The sequence below is a fragment of the Dromaius novaehollandiae genome, chromosome 2, assembly GCF_036370855.1.
Source record: "Dromaius novaehollandiae isolate bDroNov1 chromosome 2, bDroNov1.hap1, whole genome shotgun sequence".
Lineage (NCBI taxonomy): Eukaryota > Metazoa > Chordata > Aves > Casuariiformes > Dromaiidae > Dromaius > Dromaius novaehollandiae.
The window spans coordinates 7047077-7064649 of NC_088099.1; the positions used below are offsets into that span (position 1 = coordinate 7047077).

Here is a 17573-nt window from a genome sequence, read left to right on the forward strand (position 1 = left end):
CTCACTTTAGTAAACAGCTTGCTCATTAGGATGTTCACAGGATGAATGAGGGATCTGAGCCCGAGTTCGTGTTCTTCCTGAGTTGAAGTTGGGCTGACAGTCGACCCGTGTTCTTGCATAGCTGCACAGAGTGTGGACCAGACATCTGCAACCTGGTAATGACCATGCTAGCTGTGCGGTCAGAAGCAGCGTAACAGTTTCAGGGCACCACCGCTAAGGGAGGCAATAGCCTCAGGTGTCACGTCACGCTAGTGTGATCGTGCTGCATGGGCATCTCAGGCTAATAAGTGGTGCTCCGGGCAGTGCTGCCATACAAATACATGAGCTCTGGGAACCTGGTACCATGCCGTACTGCATGCCTGAAGTCCATGCCATGCATCTATTTCCTAATATATACCCACATCACACAGCTCACCATTGCTGAGCACTGTACTGCTTTTAGCAAAAAGCATTGCCTAACATGATATGCTTTTATCCTTTGACATGATTCTTCAAAGTTTAGGATTGAACTGTATAGACAGATAAAATTTTCCTTTATTGGAGTGGTACCTGACCTACAAAGAGGTAGAGAGTTGGGGGTCTTTTGCTCTGAAACTGACATCTTCTCCTACCACTATGTTCTTTTCAAATAGTTTGATTAATCTACTGTGTTTCAGCTGAGTCCAGAATCTCTGAATTCCAGAGCACAATGATAATTTTGGAGCTGGTGTGGATCTGTATGATCTATATTTAGAGGACAGGTAGCTACATGCATCACTGTAGGATTACCTTATCATAAATTGTTTCCTTTCCTGTTAGTCCCATCCTAAAACTTTACACAGCTAAGCGCGTGCACCTACCAAACATCTCAGAGATGGGAGAGGAAGAGGAGCTCTGGGAGTGGATCACATATGGAATATGATAGCAACACCCTGCAGTTCTGCCACTTCATAGCAGGAAGACCAGGGCTAATATAAACTAACAGAAAATGTCAGGAGGACCATGGCAAGCTTAGCAGCTCAGTTCTTCCTGGCAGAGTCTGGGACTTAGAAAAACTATCAGCCTGCTGCCAACACAGCCCCATTTCCAGCTGCGTGGGAATCCCAGCATCCTGGGAGTTGCACTTGATCTCCTCACAAATCACATGCAGCTCAAGCGCCTCAGTTATGCTACCTTGAATTACCAGCATCTGCAGTATGCATAACCTTGGCTTTCACCCTCTTTCCTTCCCCAGCTTCCTTGATTAAATATTATTTCTACTTGCAGTAACATTGCATTACATCACCATAGCAAGATGTCCTGTGTTGTCACTCCTGAGCAGCTGCTCTGTGCTTCAGACATGTTAGTAACCTTGGCCACTTTTCAGCTACTGAAGCAGCTGGCCTGTAATTTTTTATCGCATATGGGGCTGATAAAATACCATAGCAGTCTCTTTCTTTACAACACCTGGAGCAGAGATAAGGGGAAAAGCTTGCTTTTTGGAAATAGTGTAGTTTCTGAGGGCCGTTTCTATGAGCATATGTAGTGACGTATGGCTGAAAGGTCAGCCTGGACGAAGACAAGTCCCAGCTACCAGAGCCTGTGCTCATCACAATTTTAAGTTCCTACCCAGCATAAACCAATGGATATGGCACTTTTCAAATGGGACAGATGGATTCGTCCATCACTAATGCCACCATTCTTTTGCTATAACAATTAACTGCTGCTAAGAAGACAAAAAGTTGTCACAGTTTTGCCCATCAGAGACACTTGTGTGGTCCCCATTTCCACCACAGCATTTAGCTCTCAGACCATCACTGAGTCAGAAAGCACTACGAAGCACCAGTGGGGAACCAGCCTGTGTATGGAGAGACTGGATATCTAAATTTCCATTTAAATCAAAAGGGATTTAGCCACCCAAGTACCTCTCTAAATTGAACCCTAACGCCTTGTTTAAGCTCACGAAAGTACAAGGGGTCAAAATCTGCTCCCGCTCTTCCTGTGCGAATCCTTTCAGCACCTTGGTCCCATCTGCACTGCAGCACGTCATCTCCTCTTCTCCCTTTTATCAAATTGCCACTTTAAGCACTAACTCTAGTGGTACCGTAACACCAAGAAAACATCTTTCCTACTTTCAGAAGGATGCTGAGACTATTGGTAATACCCTGCTAAAATCATTAGGCCCATTCAGTTGTGCTGCCTGAGCTTAGCTAATACAGTATGATTGACCTGGGGCACTGGTGACTCATTGCCAGCATTTTCTATGTCATAAAAATCATTGGGAGAAACCACTGGGGCAGGTTTTAAGTGATTTTGAGTATTTTTGAATAGAAGAGTGAAAGGGGGAAACAGAAGGCAGAGCAGAAGAGAATGAAAAGAAAAACAAGGGAGGAAAGTCTTTACAGAGTAGCTCATATCTGCAAGAAATATCATGTAGAAGATCCTTATTGCAGCTTTAAGCATTAAATAGGCTTTTTAATAATCGCTTTTTTTTTTTTTGTGCTCCTTTTCAGTTTGTGTCCGATTCTTCCCATGCTGTTCAGTTGACATCACGAAGTTTCCAGGCAAAATTTGGTGGAGGCTGCGGAAAACCTGCTACAGAATCGTTGAACACAACTGGTTTGAAACTTTCATCATATTCATGATCCTGCTGAGCAGTGGAGCCCTGGTAAATGAACACGATTTCCTAGTCAGTTGAAAGTGGACTTGGGTCTAAGAGAAGGCAATCTCAGGCTAGCTGCATTCCACATCTTACAAGTCCATACTGCTCATTTCTTAAAACAAAGCATGTCTGGGACATGTCTTCTGCTTTTTTTGATTTCACTCACCTTTTCCCTATCATGAGGAACCTTCTTGAGTTATAACATAAAATTTTATTGTGCAAAGGGTTTGAAAAGCACACTCTTAAGGACAGTCTGTGTGAGGAAGCAGCCAAGAATTACTATTTCAGTGTCCCATAACTGTTCTATGGCAGTTCCTTTCTGGAGACTTGTTTTTTGAATATTTTTGCTCTGTGAGTGTTTTTCTTTTTACCCACTTTGTAAACAACAAATAGAAATCCTAAAAGATGCAGTGTGTGCTGAATCAGAGTGCTACCCACAGAATTAGTGGGTGACTATCGCACTTTTAATTAATGTTAGCTTAAATCACAGTAGCTTCCCCATGTAGACAGCTCCTGCTTGCATCCATAAGAATGCAAAGGAGTAAAGGCTGGTTGGTTATTGCCCATGACTCTGATAAGGAGTCCTTTCCTCCTGAGACCCCACTGTATACTGGGATTAACTTCTCTGTATTATCAACCCTGGGCTCTCTGTAATAATGGCAACTAGCAGGCAGTTTTTGAGAGTTTAGCCTGACTGAGCAGCTTCTTCCTTCCATGCTCTGAAAGCAGCCTGCTTTCAGCACTGAGCACTGCACTAGTCCTTCCTCCTCACCTTTTCCTTCCCTCCACTGTTCCCCACAATGCTTGCCTAGATAAAAAAGTTAAGGACTTCAGTTTAAGGCTTAAAGCTCCTATCCAGGACACACATAAATATGTGGGTCATTTACATGTGCCAGGAATGTCACTGAAGTCGGTGGGATTTCTCCCAGCTTTTCAGCTGGGCATAAAGCAAAGAAATGTATCAAGAGTACTCTAGGCTTTGGTCTGGTGATCACTGAAGATATCCTCAGCGGAGAGTGAGAAGTACGCTTCCTAAATTTGCTGGCAGTATCCCATTCGGACAGGTTACAAGTGCATCTCTGGAGGTCACGATTAGCTTCTGCCAAAAGGCTGAATCTGTCTTAAACATATAGGAGGAGAGACATCTACAAAATATGCATGCTTCACCTAGTCAGGAATCGTCAAGGGCAGAAAGGCAAGATGCAGGATGTGTGGTGAGGTAGCAGATTTACTGAAAAGAGCTGGAGAGAGAACAGGCAACAAACAGAACAGGAGGAAGCTACCTCATACCACTGCACAAAAGCCTAACACCCCACTGGGCTGTATAAATAGGCATGTTCTTCCACTCTAGTTGGCATCAAGGAGGCCTCAGCTGGAGCACTGGCTTCAGCTCTGGGCATTGCACTTTTGGAAAGATGTGGGCTAATTGATGAAACTCTAGAGGAAAGCAACGAAAATTATCAGTGGCCTATAAAAGAGGAGCTATGAGAAAACTCAGAAGTACTTGGTTTATGTAGTTTAAGGAAGAAACCTGTAGGGAGATGAGAAGATTGAAACACGTAAATGTTGCTACAAAAACAAAAGAAATGCATCATTCTCCAGGTCCACTAGGAATGGACTGAAATTTCACCCAGGGGTTTTTATTTTATGATGAAAAGCAAGAGGCTGAAAACCTTCGGTAGATAGTAGGCTGCTTAAAATTGTCATTGCTTTGCTGAAATCAATGGAGTCTGATGTTTTTTGCACCAGCTTGAGGATCAGTGTGTTAATTTTTTAACACGCTCTAAAGGGAACATGTCACTTGCTATAATACACTTTAGATGAATGCACTTCTTTATGTGTGTAATTAAAAATGCTTTAAATACTGAATGCTGAGATATAAATCTCACTTACTTTTCATTGAACATGTTCATTTACCTCTTCGCAACTTTCAGCTTGGCTAGTGCAATTCTCTATATGGGTAAATTCTGCTGTCTTTTCTCACATACCAGTACCGTGCCTCAGTATTTTGATTGGAGATGCTGAGGGGAACACACAACTTCTTTTTAACTTGTTGATGTGTTTCTGTCAGTTTGAGGTGAACTCTTCCAAAATGTAAGCTCATCTGGCTACATCCCTGTAACATGCTAAGTTCTTAAGGGAGTTTAAAGCCAGTATATATTTGCATGTCGAAGTTAAACCATCAAAATATGTTTATAGCTTACTGGAAAAGGTGTAAAGACCTTTCTTTTGCATTTAAACCATCAACATACAAATTGGGAACCTATGTTTTAATAGCAGTTGTGGGTGATGCTGCAGGTATTCTGCTCAACTCTTTTTCAACACACAAAGCAAGGTAGCAGATATAGCTTTTAATGATGTTTTACATAGAAGAGATTTCCTTAGTTGTTGCCATGAAAAAATGCAAACTACTGAATTTTAGTCTATTGTGTCTTTAGTCTTTTAGAGTCCATAGCTCTTGAAGAAATACAGTCCACCTCAAGCATTCAGGTAGCATATTCTTTATCTCATAGTTAAGCTGCTTCCTGACTCACATTTTTTTTTAAAGAGCAAATACCATTGACAAGTTACCAGAATATAGAGAGAGGAAAACAGGGATAGAGAGGAGGAAATCACTTTAAATGGGTCGTTGTTATTTTTGTGGTAATTGCAAAGTACTGCAAGTCATCTGACAAAGTGAGTGAGCCCCTACAAGAAGTGATAAACTCCAATCTCTCTGTGTATTGTTTTCTGTGGCTTTCTCCAACAGCTCTTTCACACCCTTGAAATATCATTTTTGAAGGCAAGATAGGAGACTGAGTTGCAGTGAAAACGTCACCCCAAAGTGTGGGGACAAATGGACAAGCTTTGGCACGGGCTGCCAAAGCTTTCTTGTCAGTTTAGTTACTGTTCCCTGGCAGGCAAAAGACCAGTGTGACCGGTTGAGTGACAAGTAAGACACTTCTTGTATCTGCAAGCACCGGCTGTTTGTTAACTTTCTGAAGTTCCTCAGAAAGTAGTTACAGATCTTGAAATATGTAAATGCAGATAATTGAGATGATTAGCACAGACCCTCTCAAATAGTATTGTACTTTCTTGCTGCCAAGTGCTCTAGGTCACACTATGGGACAAGAATAATCTATTGAAACCTCGGTCACCCAAGTGCCAAGAACATGGAAGCAGTTTTTATAATGATGGTCATTTGAGTAGCTGGGAAAACAGACCACAACCACTGCTGGACTTAGCAAGTCCAAACCGGTTCATATACGTGCAAACTTGATACCAGGGTCCTGCATTTTACTTGATATACATTGTATGTACATTACAAAGTGAAAGCTAAATTATGAGACTACTTTATATGCTTTATTTTAGTAGGCATAGTATTTTAAATCTTAAATATTTTAAAGGGGTTAAGTTGCTCATGCGCAGTACAGATACTGAATGTCTTTTGATGATGCTGTGCAGAAGATTAGTTAGAGAGACAGATGAGATGGGTAGATAGATACCTTGACCTTTAAAACATAATTGTTCTGTTAAATGAATAATAATGAGCATTTCTTGAGGCAGATATCTGTAGCTACCTGAAATGTGATGGCTGAACAGAAGCCAGGGAACTTCGGTACTCTGTAAAACAGGCTTCAGCATGCTAATAACCCAATTTGTCATTGTTAGCAATAAGATGCATTTGACTAAATGTAAGGGTGGGATTCTGCTGCTTAAAGACAAGCATCCAATGCCTTTGGAAATATGCCAATGCCCTGGGGCATCTGAGGTGTCCACATAAGAGTGGCACAACCAGCAGGAGCTGAGGCAGGACACCCTTGGGCAGATGAAATGGCACCACGTGTTTATGTGTGGGACCTCCAGAGCAGCAGCCAGCTCACAGGTTCACAAACCCAAATGTAGGATGTCCAAGCTCCTGTTACACTCAGCAGATGTCTCGTCAGTACCGTCAGTGAAGGCTGGGGTTAGCTGACCACTTGTCTGTTGGAGAGTGGGCTGAACTGATCTCCATCTACTGCAGTTGGAGCTTAGCCACCTATGCCATTCAGACATCCTGATTTACATACGTACATGCACTGAATTCAACTCTAAAGGGCCTAACTGATGATCAATTTAAAGTTAATAACGTACCTGAAGTTAAGCCCTTGTTGCAGTGCCTTATTTAGTATCAGTCCTATTTATGTCTGTGCACTCATTGTGATAGTAACATTAAAATCCATCAAAAATCATAGACAGTACATGATGTCCCATTGAACAATACTACAGGCTTGCAATACAGCACTGATATTTTCTAACATAGTTCAGCAGAACAGTTTTTAATCAAATTTTTGTACTTCCAGGCTTTTGAAGATATTTACCTGGAAGACCGAAAAAATATAAAAACCATGTTGGAATATGCTGACAAAATATTCACGTACATCTTTGTCTTGGAAATGCTTCTGAAATGGGTGGCTTATGGCTTCAAGAAGTATTTCACCAATGCCTGGTGCTGGCTTGACTTTCTCATCGTAGATGTAAGTATCATTTTGCAATATTATGTTTCTTGTGTTGGATTTTATAACGTACAAGAATGTCCTATTAAGTCTGACAACTTTACATTTGCAAAATGATTGCTTTCGCTCTGCTTCTGAGTAACAACCTCGGGTGAACTTAAAAGTGAATTGCCAGACTTGGTATGTAACTGTGCATCTCCAGGAATCAGCGTGCCAGCACACAGAAAACCGTGTTGTATCATTACACAGAGGTGTTACCCTGCTAATTTGAGTCACGTTCCGTTTTTGCCCGTAAGAACTCGCTCTTTCTTTTAGCGTTTAACGTCTGATTCCACACTCCTGACTAGCACAAGGTCTGGTTACCTCCGACTGCTCTGCACATGACCTCGACACGCAAGTCTTTCAGCAGATTAGAGAAGCTGTCCTTGGCATCGTTTCCTGGCGAGGCTGCCAGGGATGCATAACGGTATGTTCAGTACCATTTCCCAAGTATTTACAAGTGAAGGAGTCCAGAAGAAGGTGTGAATAGTCCTCTTGCCAAAGTGATTTCACCATTACAAAACCTTACGAAATGCTCCAAATCTTTGAAATATTCCAATCCTTAGTTCTACTGAAAGGCTAAGCCCTAAAATTTAGTAATAGTTGAATAAAAGCTTGTGCCCCAAGAGTGTTGCGGCTGCCAGGCATTTCTCCTCCAAAGTTGTATGCAGTTTGGACACCCATGCAGAAAAGGAGAAGGTTAGCACATCAAATCTGGAATTTCACAGGGCCTGGATGGGGGATCTCTTCAATTCATGAAAAGCCAGAAACACTACATCTTCCAGGTGAGATTTAACATTTCATCACAGGGTATCAATAAGGGAGGCAATCATCTCCCTGAGGGCATTTCTTACTGTCTTGAGGTATTAGTGTGGAAGGCTGGTAGAGCTGTGCTAGGACTGGAACTTATTAAACTTTTGATAAATTATTTTTTCCCCATTTTACATCTGAACCTTGACTCAAGGGGGAAACTGCACTTTCTTTGGCCCCAATCCAGAAAAGCACTTCAATGGGACGATTTACTTGTTTGAAGTTATGGACAGGTCTAAGTGCACTGCTGGATCAGAGCCTTTGGAAGCTTCTCCAGAGCTTTAATAAATTGATTTATAAAAAGGAAGTTCTTTACATAAATTGGAGGTCATAAATTCCTCTTCACATACATGCTTGGAAACCTCTTAAAGGGAAGACACTCATTTTTCACAGATTAGCTTCAATAGGAGAGGAAGGCCTGGTTTAATTATCTAACCACAAAATTGGAAACCACCAGTTCCTAAGTTATAGTCCAGCTTAGAAAACTGTGCTTACTGTGGTTTAGGTCAGGTGACATAGCTTTTCTTCCTTGGTTTCTCCATCTGTGAAATGGGGCTAATAAGAATTACCTACAATATTATGTGGGCTTCCCGGGCTTTGTTATTGTAGCTAATGTCTGTCATGAACTCCTAGGAGTGCTGGATGAGGGCTGAATATCGTCGCAGCTATAGATAGAGGGTCTTCCTGGCAGGAACAACAGTTTGCACAGTGTATTCATTGAAACAATTTCAAGCTCTGCACCACTTCAATATTAACAATTTCAAATGAGTTCCACAGTTGTTATAAATACATATATTATGGCGTGACATTTAATTAATACCAAAGGGAGTAAAACAGAAACCGAGCTAAGTCCTGCCCTCCATGCAAAAAGCTCCCTTGGAACTGGAGCTACTTAAGAATGCAAAGTCAATATGTAACCCAGAAAGTTAGGTACGGATTTGCCTTTTAATGATAGGGTTTATGAGTGTAATGTCAGATTGTAGCGTCAGCCACAGGCAGCCTGGGAAAGAGGATATATGCATCCCCTGCCGCAGATCCAGAGCCCATAGGGCCTGAGAGCTATGTGCTATGGGGGAAAAGGGACCGCAGGTCCCTGAGAATATCCATCTCCTTGGTAAAACTACCCCAGAGCCTTCTTACTGACCTAGGCCTTCTGTTTTCTTAGCACATATTTAAATGTTGTTTTTACAGATTCCCTAAGCTAGCCAAAAATTGCCTCACCCTTGAGTTGTTTTAGTTAATTAATTGACTTTAGGAAATATCTTGTACTTTGGTGTTCCCAATTAATAAAGCTTTACCCCTTGCCCCTTTATGTTCTTCAAAGTCATTTTCCAATGCGGATTATGAGAACCCTGTACTATATTTTTAGCAGGTTTAACAGATGCTCTTCTCCTACCCTATTGCTCATACACACTCTGCCACTCTGAATTGGCAGAGCAACATGCTATCATTTCTACAGCACACTTTTTACTTTAATTTACATTTTCTTTTCCGTTCTTTGAGAACCAAATCGCTGCAACTGAAATGCAGAAGGAAGTGAATGGATGAATTAGATACTCCAAAAGAAGCAGATGAACCACTTGTCTGATTTTCTCAAATTTATTTGTTTAAAATTATTCACTTAAAAATTCCTGATCTGCAAATTATTCATTAGCAGTTTGGTATTGGTATTCAAAATTCAAGCTGCAATGGTTCATTTTTCATTGGACATGTGAAACAATCTATCATCTGTGTTTTCTCATTGTATAAATGCAACTCAGAATCCTTTTTCTGCTGTGAATAATTCATAAAACCAGCTCAAAATTTGCAAGTATTCTTTAATTCTAAATAGGAAGTGAATACAGAGGGAATATAAGCATATTGCTGCAGATTTTTTTTTTTTCTTACTTACCCTGCTCTTTGAAAGACCTTTGACACTGATTTGAGCCTGTGGAACAGCAAAGGCTTCATCTTGTAATTGTGGATTACTAAAGAAAATTCTGGCTTGCATAGCCTGGACATCAAAACACACAGTAATCCACAAACCGAAAGCTATTTTTGCTAGATGTAGAATCCCTAAAGGATGATCTCTGATAATGGGCCTCTGTGCTTCTCAAACAAGTGTGCTAGCATAGCCGAAGAGTAAGAGAGGGCTTTTAAACACATTGCAATACAATAAAGCCCTATCAACAACCTTGCAGCAGATTTCTTTGGGAGGAAGTGAGGAAGGAAGCAAGGAATAATCTAACCGCAAAGTAAAGGCTCCTTTTGACTTAGGGTACCTGGGAAAGATGCCATTAGATGTCTGCTGAAATACTGGGTACTCTGAACAAAAAGCATTAATGTATATCTGTACAACAAGTCATCTCCCAGCAAATAGCAACTGTGCTGCTAGAAGTAACCCACTTCTACACTGCTGCGTAACTTCTCTACGCACATGAATTGGAGTGATGGGGACTGTAAGGGTCAATGAGGAAAAAACAGAGACTGTAGTAATGAGGAAAACACAGAGACTGTAGTATATCTGAAGTTTAGACAGACATCAATGTCACCATCAGGAATGGTGTTTATGGGCAAGCCTCTGTGCTAGGATGCACAGGCAAATATTTTCACAAAGAATAGATATTTACCGAGCATTCATGCAATCAAAACCTCTTCGTACAAAGCAGATTAAAAGAGGAGTATGAACTTGGCCAGGGACGAAGGCGTATGGAATTCAAAATGAATGTTTATGAAAACTGCTCTCAACCAGGCGTGTACGGTGATAGGCAGAGACGGCTGGATATTTAAACAAGTAGCAGATAAACTCCACCATTTGTGCAGGCTGGTGTCGTGCTTGATGTTCCTTTCAATTGTTTCCTCTGACCTATAAATATTATTTTGAGCTTATCTAGTTTGAGCTTGAGCCAATTAACCCTGAGCTATGTCCCAATCTCTGCTGACAGCGGATGGATTATTCCGTTGCGGTGGTCAGTTCAGAAAAGGCATCAATCTGGAGCTTGGCATCATTCAAACGTTGGAGGTGTTGCCGTTGACAGCTTCTTCGCTAGCTGGTCATACCTTGTACGCAGAGGGGAGAGACCAATACCCTGGAGAAGCTGTCGCGACAGAGCTCTTGGGAGAGGGATGTAATTGCTCTAATTCATTAGTAATGCTCAGAAAAAAAGTTGCAGTCAAGTTTCATTGCCCGCAGCGTACATGGAAAAATCCTCTTAAATGGGCACTAATGTCATCTCTCTACAAAGTCCATTATCAGAAATCCATCATCTCCATTGCAGCTTTGGGGTTCAATTTAATTGACCAAAAGTTAGTTCAAATCCAGCCTTAAAGGAAACTGATTGTCATTTACTGATTTTGGAGATGCGAGGAGGTGAGGGTTTCTCCACAAATCCTTTCAAATATCACATCTTTCTGAAGTGTGGTAATTGGTGAAAGACATTTTCTTAAGTGATTGCTTTCTTGAAGATGCTGGCATCCTCTTTCCCTGCTGATCAACGTCAGCAATGGGCCCAAACACTATGTACTGCAGCAATAATGAGAAGATGATCTAGTTCACAATTTTTTGCCCAGAAACCCCATCAATTCTCTCTAGTCAAGTCACCAACGAGAAAAATAGCTTCTTTCATCCCTTTTCCCAGTGAGCCTGTTCTGCCACTGTGGAGACAACTGGCTCACAACAGGTTAAGCACTATATCTTATCTGCAAAATAGTTCAAGCCAGGCTCAGTGATAGATTTTGTGACCAGGCTTCTCAAATGAGTTATTCACCAAGTCCACTAGGCAGGATTTTCTAAAGGCTCTTGTGGAAGTCAAATAAGTTGTAGTCTTTTTTCTCCCCCCCTTTTGTGAATGGCGATAACCGCACATGTTTCTGCGGTTTGCCTGGAGCTGCCGAGTTTGTACTTAGAGATCTGTATTCCCCATCGAGCGACTGCCTGCTCCCAAACTTCCTATTTGCTTGTTTGAGAAATGCTCATGGATGTTCAGTCGTTAAAGGCACTGTCATTTTCACTGAACGCTTAAGAAATACAGACATGGCATTTTCCAAGATAGTTTCCTGGAAAGTGCCTGCTCTGAGATTTCTCCTTAGAACACTTCACTGCCAGATGAGTTAAAAAGAAAACAGCTAAAAATCTTTGGGTTTGAGATGAACAATTTAAAACGGTCTTTCTATTCCTAGTTAAAAATTGAATTGAATTAAATTATGCCCTTGTGATGGATTGTCTTTAAGTGACAATTAAAAACTTGCTGTGTGAAGTAAATATTGATGACTTATGATTACTTTAATTGTTTTTTTCCATCTGTATTCCCTGTTGATTAGCAAGGTGATTTCTGTTTGCTTTACCAGTAATTGCACAATCTGCAATAATGAGTTGTTCCCAAACAGCACTGAAACCCAATTTGTATTCTTTGGAAATTATCTTAAAAGCAAGTGGATTTCATCTAGTTTTTGTTCTGAAGAGCATATAAGAATGGAGTGACAAGAATACAGCCAAGGTAAAGTAAAAATAATATAGGTTGCCACTTGGAGGAGCTTCTTATGAGCAAATTTATTAGTGCTCTCTGTGAGCTATCAAAAATCCACAGGTCACAACAGAAAATTATCACATTCAGAGCACATTTGTGTCTAGTTTTAGTCCAGTGCCTCAAAGCAAATGCTCTTATGGGATTGTTCAAGATGTCTGAGTGCACATTCTTCTGGGCCACTGCTGATGACATAAACCTCCCAGATAACAAATACAAGAGAGAATCCCTTTCCCGAAACCAGGGAGCCTTGCTTTCAAGAAGAAAACCAAAAATGTTGTATTACTACATGTTGGCTAATTCAGGATAAGTGAAAAAAAAATCCTCAGGAAGAGGAGATAACTGGCTTTAATGTGTGTTAGCAGGTCAGCGGACACTGTAAATCTCCTTTCTGCCTCCCCACACTTTATCTCAACATAACACGTGCAAAAAACATCCAAATGTCTTGCCTTATCTTGGTTTGCACCTCATGTTAGTTACCACATAGATGCTAAAAGGAGCGCAAACTGTATCTTGCCAAGTGAAAACCCAAGCTAGGTTTCAGGCAAGGCATAGCAGGACAAAGCACACTCGAGCTGGAGGAAAAGGGACAATAAACAAAAATGAGGAGAGAAGTACAACAGGAAGCATAGCTCACTACCTGCATGCACATTGCGAAGCAGTAGCAATATGAAGAATTACTTACTAAGGGTGTATTTCAGCTTTTGGGAGTGCTATCTGGGGGGGGAAAAAAAAAACAACCCAAAACAGCTCAACTCAGATTTTGTTGAGCTAGATTTAACAACTATTTTTATTTCTTTAAATGATTTAAAGATGGAGCACATTTCAATGTGCTTTTTTAGGAGAAAATGCTTAAAAAGAAAAAAAAAAAAGGGATAAAACTCGAACTCTTGCATGCAGTTTCCCTGGTCCTTTCCATTGCTATGAGTGTAGCAGCCAGATTCCTTATACAGTGATATTTTCCCTTGCATGGAAGATTGGTGCAGGGAGGGAGAAGTGGACTGTATCTAACAGTCCTCGTGGAGTCCCACACGCTCCATGGAGATGGAGGATTGTCCTACAGTCCTTCTGCCTGTCTACCAGCATCACTTGCAGATGGCAAAATGTCATCCCATCACTCTTGAGGCTCCATCCAGCCCATCCGGGATGCTCAGGGATGAAGGGGCCGCTAGCAGGGAAGAGAGGAAGGAAGAGAGCTTGTGGATATAAGCCAACTTCCAGCACTGGCTGTCCAGCATCTGCAGCCTCTCCCCTCTCTCCCATCACTACGTGTGGAGGAAGGAGAGCAGCCAGCAGACACATAGTCTACGGGCATGTGGCCTGGTCCTACCCCAGCATGGCTCTACAACTGGCTCTAGGGTGGTTAGCAACAAGGGAAATGAAGATGAGGACTCCTACTTCTGGTGTGGCTCTAGATTGTACTTTCTGTCAGATGTCTAGAATCAGAGATCCTATAACTTTTCAGAGTCCCTTTCCATCTTAGCATGGCCAATATAAACTCAGGATCTACTCAGGCTGAAAAATCCAACAGAGATAATTTTCAAGATAAAATTGTCACATTTCCCACATCAACTTTGCGTTTTTACATTTTTTTTAATTGATTTGGAACCTCTGATTAAATAAGTGCTTTACAGAAACCAGCAAACCCAGAACTGCATCTTGTGAAAACAGCCCACGTAGATTTTTCTCATTTCTTTTTGCATCGTGACATATGCAAGTAAGGCTGAGCCTAATCCTGCGCAGAAATAAGCACCCCTTCAGCCCAGCACCTTGGTGCTCCTCACGGTTGATGGGGCTGAGTCCCTGGGGAAATGATTGTCTGTTCTCTCAGTAATCAGGATGCACATCTCTGGCTTTATAATGCTGTCTTCAAATAATAAATAATAATAATAAAGCATCTTCCTGTCCACTTCTGACAACAGCATTCAGCAGCAAGAAGGTACCCTGGGATGAATGGTGCAGTGGTTTTGTAGCTCTTTTTAAGGGGAGAATATCTTTATTATTCAGCTGCCATAAATCAAGGCTTCCTCTGCACACAGTCTGGCTGAGAAGAAGAACTTCCTTGAGAATGAGGATCTCTTTTTTTTTTTCTCTAAATCCCAACAGAAATACCAGACTTTTCAAGCCAGCCACATCCACGTAGCCACTGCTGTGCTCACTGGAGAGGCAGAGCTGCAACACGGAAAAAGCCTTTGGCCCTTGGCCAAGCATTGGCTGATCAAGAAGCATCATGTGGTCCCAAAAAGCCACCACGATCCCCCTGCCATCACTACCCAGCACTGATAAATGGGACCCCGAGGTCTGGGGCAATGATGCCTGTTTGCAGTGGACGGGTGAATTGAGAAAGGCTGAAAACCCCTTTGGGAAGGGTTGTGTGGGAAAACTGCCGATCAGTGAGAGACTCGAGCCCTTTGCCTCCTAGCTGGGTGCACGCTCCCAGCAGCAGATCATTCGCCCTACCCTCAGAAATCAGCAGCGGTTTAATTCTTGATTCCCAGCCATCTGCCTTGGGAATTTGCTGGGGTTGTTAGAAAAGCCTGAACAGGTGTAAAGGAGGTGACAGATTAAGGGAACAGCAAGATGTAAAGAGGTTCTTCTGGAAACTGCCAGGAAGCAATTAGGATGCAGAAATGATTTATTTAAAAGCATTTAAGCCAACAGGAGTGGCACATGCTGTTTACAACAAGGCTGCCCTCTGAAAGGGAAATATTGCCTCGAAAGGCATGGACAGCAGAAACAGGGAACAAGCTGAGAACATGGAATATTAATAGAGCTTCACAGCCTTAATCTGAGTATTAGATGGGGAAAAGAAAGAAGAAAGAGAGAAAGAGGGAAAGAAAAGAAAAAAAGCAGAGAAAGACAAAGAGAGAGAGAGAGAAAGAGAAAAAGAAAAAGAAAAAAAGCTAGCGCATAGAGGAAACATCCTGGAGAAAAAAATATGACTGGTGATGTAAAAGTCTTTTTGAAACTAAGTTTTGAGAAGTAGCGTCTGGCTTTCCAGGAGATAATTTTTTGTTCATAATTAATCTAGGCACTCACGTGGCCCATCACATTATATTATGTGAGAGCACTGCACAAGCAGCAATGAACTTACTCCAAGCAGGCAGTATATGTTTGGGAAGCTCTTCATTAACGCACTTGCAGGCGCGCTTTAGTCTCCAAGCCATGGACTAACGCCGGTGCACGAGCTGCTGTATGACCACAGTACAAAATTTGTGGTCTTTATCCAGATGCAAGGGCTGTGATTCAAGGACACAGACAGCAGAGCTGACAATTTGATTTGGGCCTCCTTAGTGTCCATCCAGTGTCATAATTGTAAGACTTTCCTTTATCTTTCTACCCCTAATTCACAATATGCAACTTTTTGATTTGCAGATGCAATCATAAAGTTAGGCATCCATGTAGCAGTCAATGCAATGCCAGAGTGAAAAGCTGAACTGATGTGAAAAAAATAAGGGGATAATGAATCGGCACTCAGAAGTGCTGGATGCTGAAAGGAATATCAGCCTTAGTACAAGCCTTTCCTATCCGACATTATTTCAGAGTGGCAGCTACTAAAGTTGCATGTATTTCAATTTTATTTGCTAATTCCCCTTTCCCTGTAGGGTTTTTTTTTGGGGGGGGGGGGGATCTGTTTGAGACACAAATCTAATTCTGTTCCTTTTTAAATCAATGGGAGCAGCTTTGGGCCACAGGACAGTCTTCTAAAGACCCTGGGCTGCTACTTGGCCTTTGAAGATCCACCCTTTGGATATTCCTATCTGTGGCAGCAACTGACAGGAGAAATCAGAGAGGATTAAAAAGAGGGACCCAAAGTAATCCAAGCTCTCTTTCTTCCACCTTGCTTTTTTTTTTTTTTTTTTTTTTTAAGCACAATTAGAGACAGGTGTTCCCAGAGCATGTAAAAAGCTATTTGAAAGCACTGGAGGCCTGCATTAGCTTAGATTGCTTATTTAAATAAGTGGCGAAAGCCTTCAAACCAGCTGTTGTGTTCCCTTTTGGATATCCTTTCTTCCCTGCTCCCTACCCTCTAATTTGAACAAGCAGGTTAATTTGACGAAATCCCTGGCTACATGAAACATATGCTGTGGCCCAAACCGGGAAGGAGGTCTCATGTTCTCTACCTACGAGAGCAGCTTGCAAGGGGACTGCTCACAGCTGCGTGCTGCAGGAGGGCAGACATTTAGCAGACATTTTCATTGTTCTCATGGATTTTAGGCTCTAAACTAGCAGATAGAGAGAATTTTTATTATTGCCCAGGCAGCACTCCTTGTTCGCTGGGTTCTGCTATTCACCCATCTCTAGGTGGTTATCAGGGGTTAACACAATAATGAAGTCTGCACTCAGTAGCACCTGCCTTTGAATCATGCTGCTTAGGTCTAAGTGTAGCTAGTTTGCTTCCAGCTTGGTCCAGTGGACACTCCCTGGTCGTCTGAAATGATGTGCTTTCAGGCTGGCAAGAAGGAACACAAGAAAGAAAGGAGCTGCCCCTCTTCCAGCTCAAACCAATCTCCTTGTCATAGGAAACTCTGTCAGAGTCGGATGAAACACGGCTCTCAAAGAGTGTGCCTTTCTCACCTTGGGGGCCAGCAAGATTTCACGGCTAAGAAGTGCGTGCATGCTACTCATGTGCTTTTGAAACGTATGGATATAAAAAAGTAACTAGAGAACAGAAAGTAATTCCTCTACTGGTATAAATGCACTAGCTCCTTGGGTAAACCAGTATGTGATCTTATGATTAAAGCTGTTTCCCCCGTGCATGCTGAAAGGAAGCTGAATTATTACACTTCCTAATTTGTAAATGTGTTTTTTCTGCAACTTTAAAATTCTCTTTAGACAGCTTTACTGGGGTTTATATCAGTTTATATCACCAATTTCGTAAGTCATTGTCAGATAGTAAAGACACATATACCTATTATATGTCTTTATCTCTGTATGTTTGTAATGAACAGTTTTAATAGTCCAAAAGATGCTGCGTATATGTCAACTCATGAATTACAGCGAACACTGATGTAGAGTTCTTTAAGCAATTAAAACAGTTTGATAGCTTAAGGAAGTACACCATAAACCTACCATTTTAAAAGCAGCTCACTTTCCTGGCCCCTGCCTTCAGTCTGCTTCTCTGGG

The 17573-nt window shown here is 41.7% G+C and overlaps 1 protein-coding gene across 2 annotated transcripts in view; it reads left to right on the forward strand.

Moving 5' to 3' along the window:
• The window catches only part of LOC112981268 (sodium channel protein type 5 subunit alpha-like), a 164994-nt gene that overhangs the window by 120518 nt on the left and 26903 nt on the right, over positions 1 to 17573 (forward strand). For both annotated transcript variants that reach the window (XM_064505711.1, XM_064505712.1), the window contains exons 17-18: positions 2472 to 2626; positions 6943 to 7116. In XM_064505711.1, the coding sequence (XP_064361781.1) occupies positions 2472 to 2626; positions 6943 to 7116 (329 nt within the window). The remainder of the gene's footprint in view (positions 1 to 2471; positions 2627 to 6942; positions 7117 to 17573) is intronic.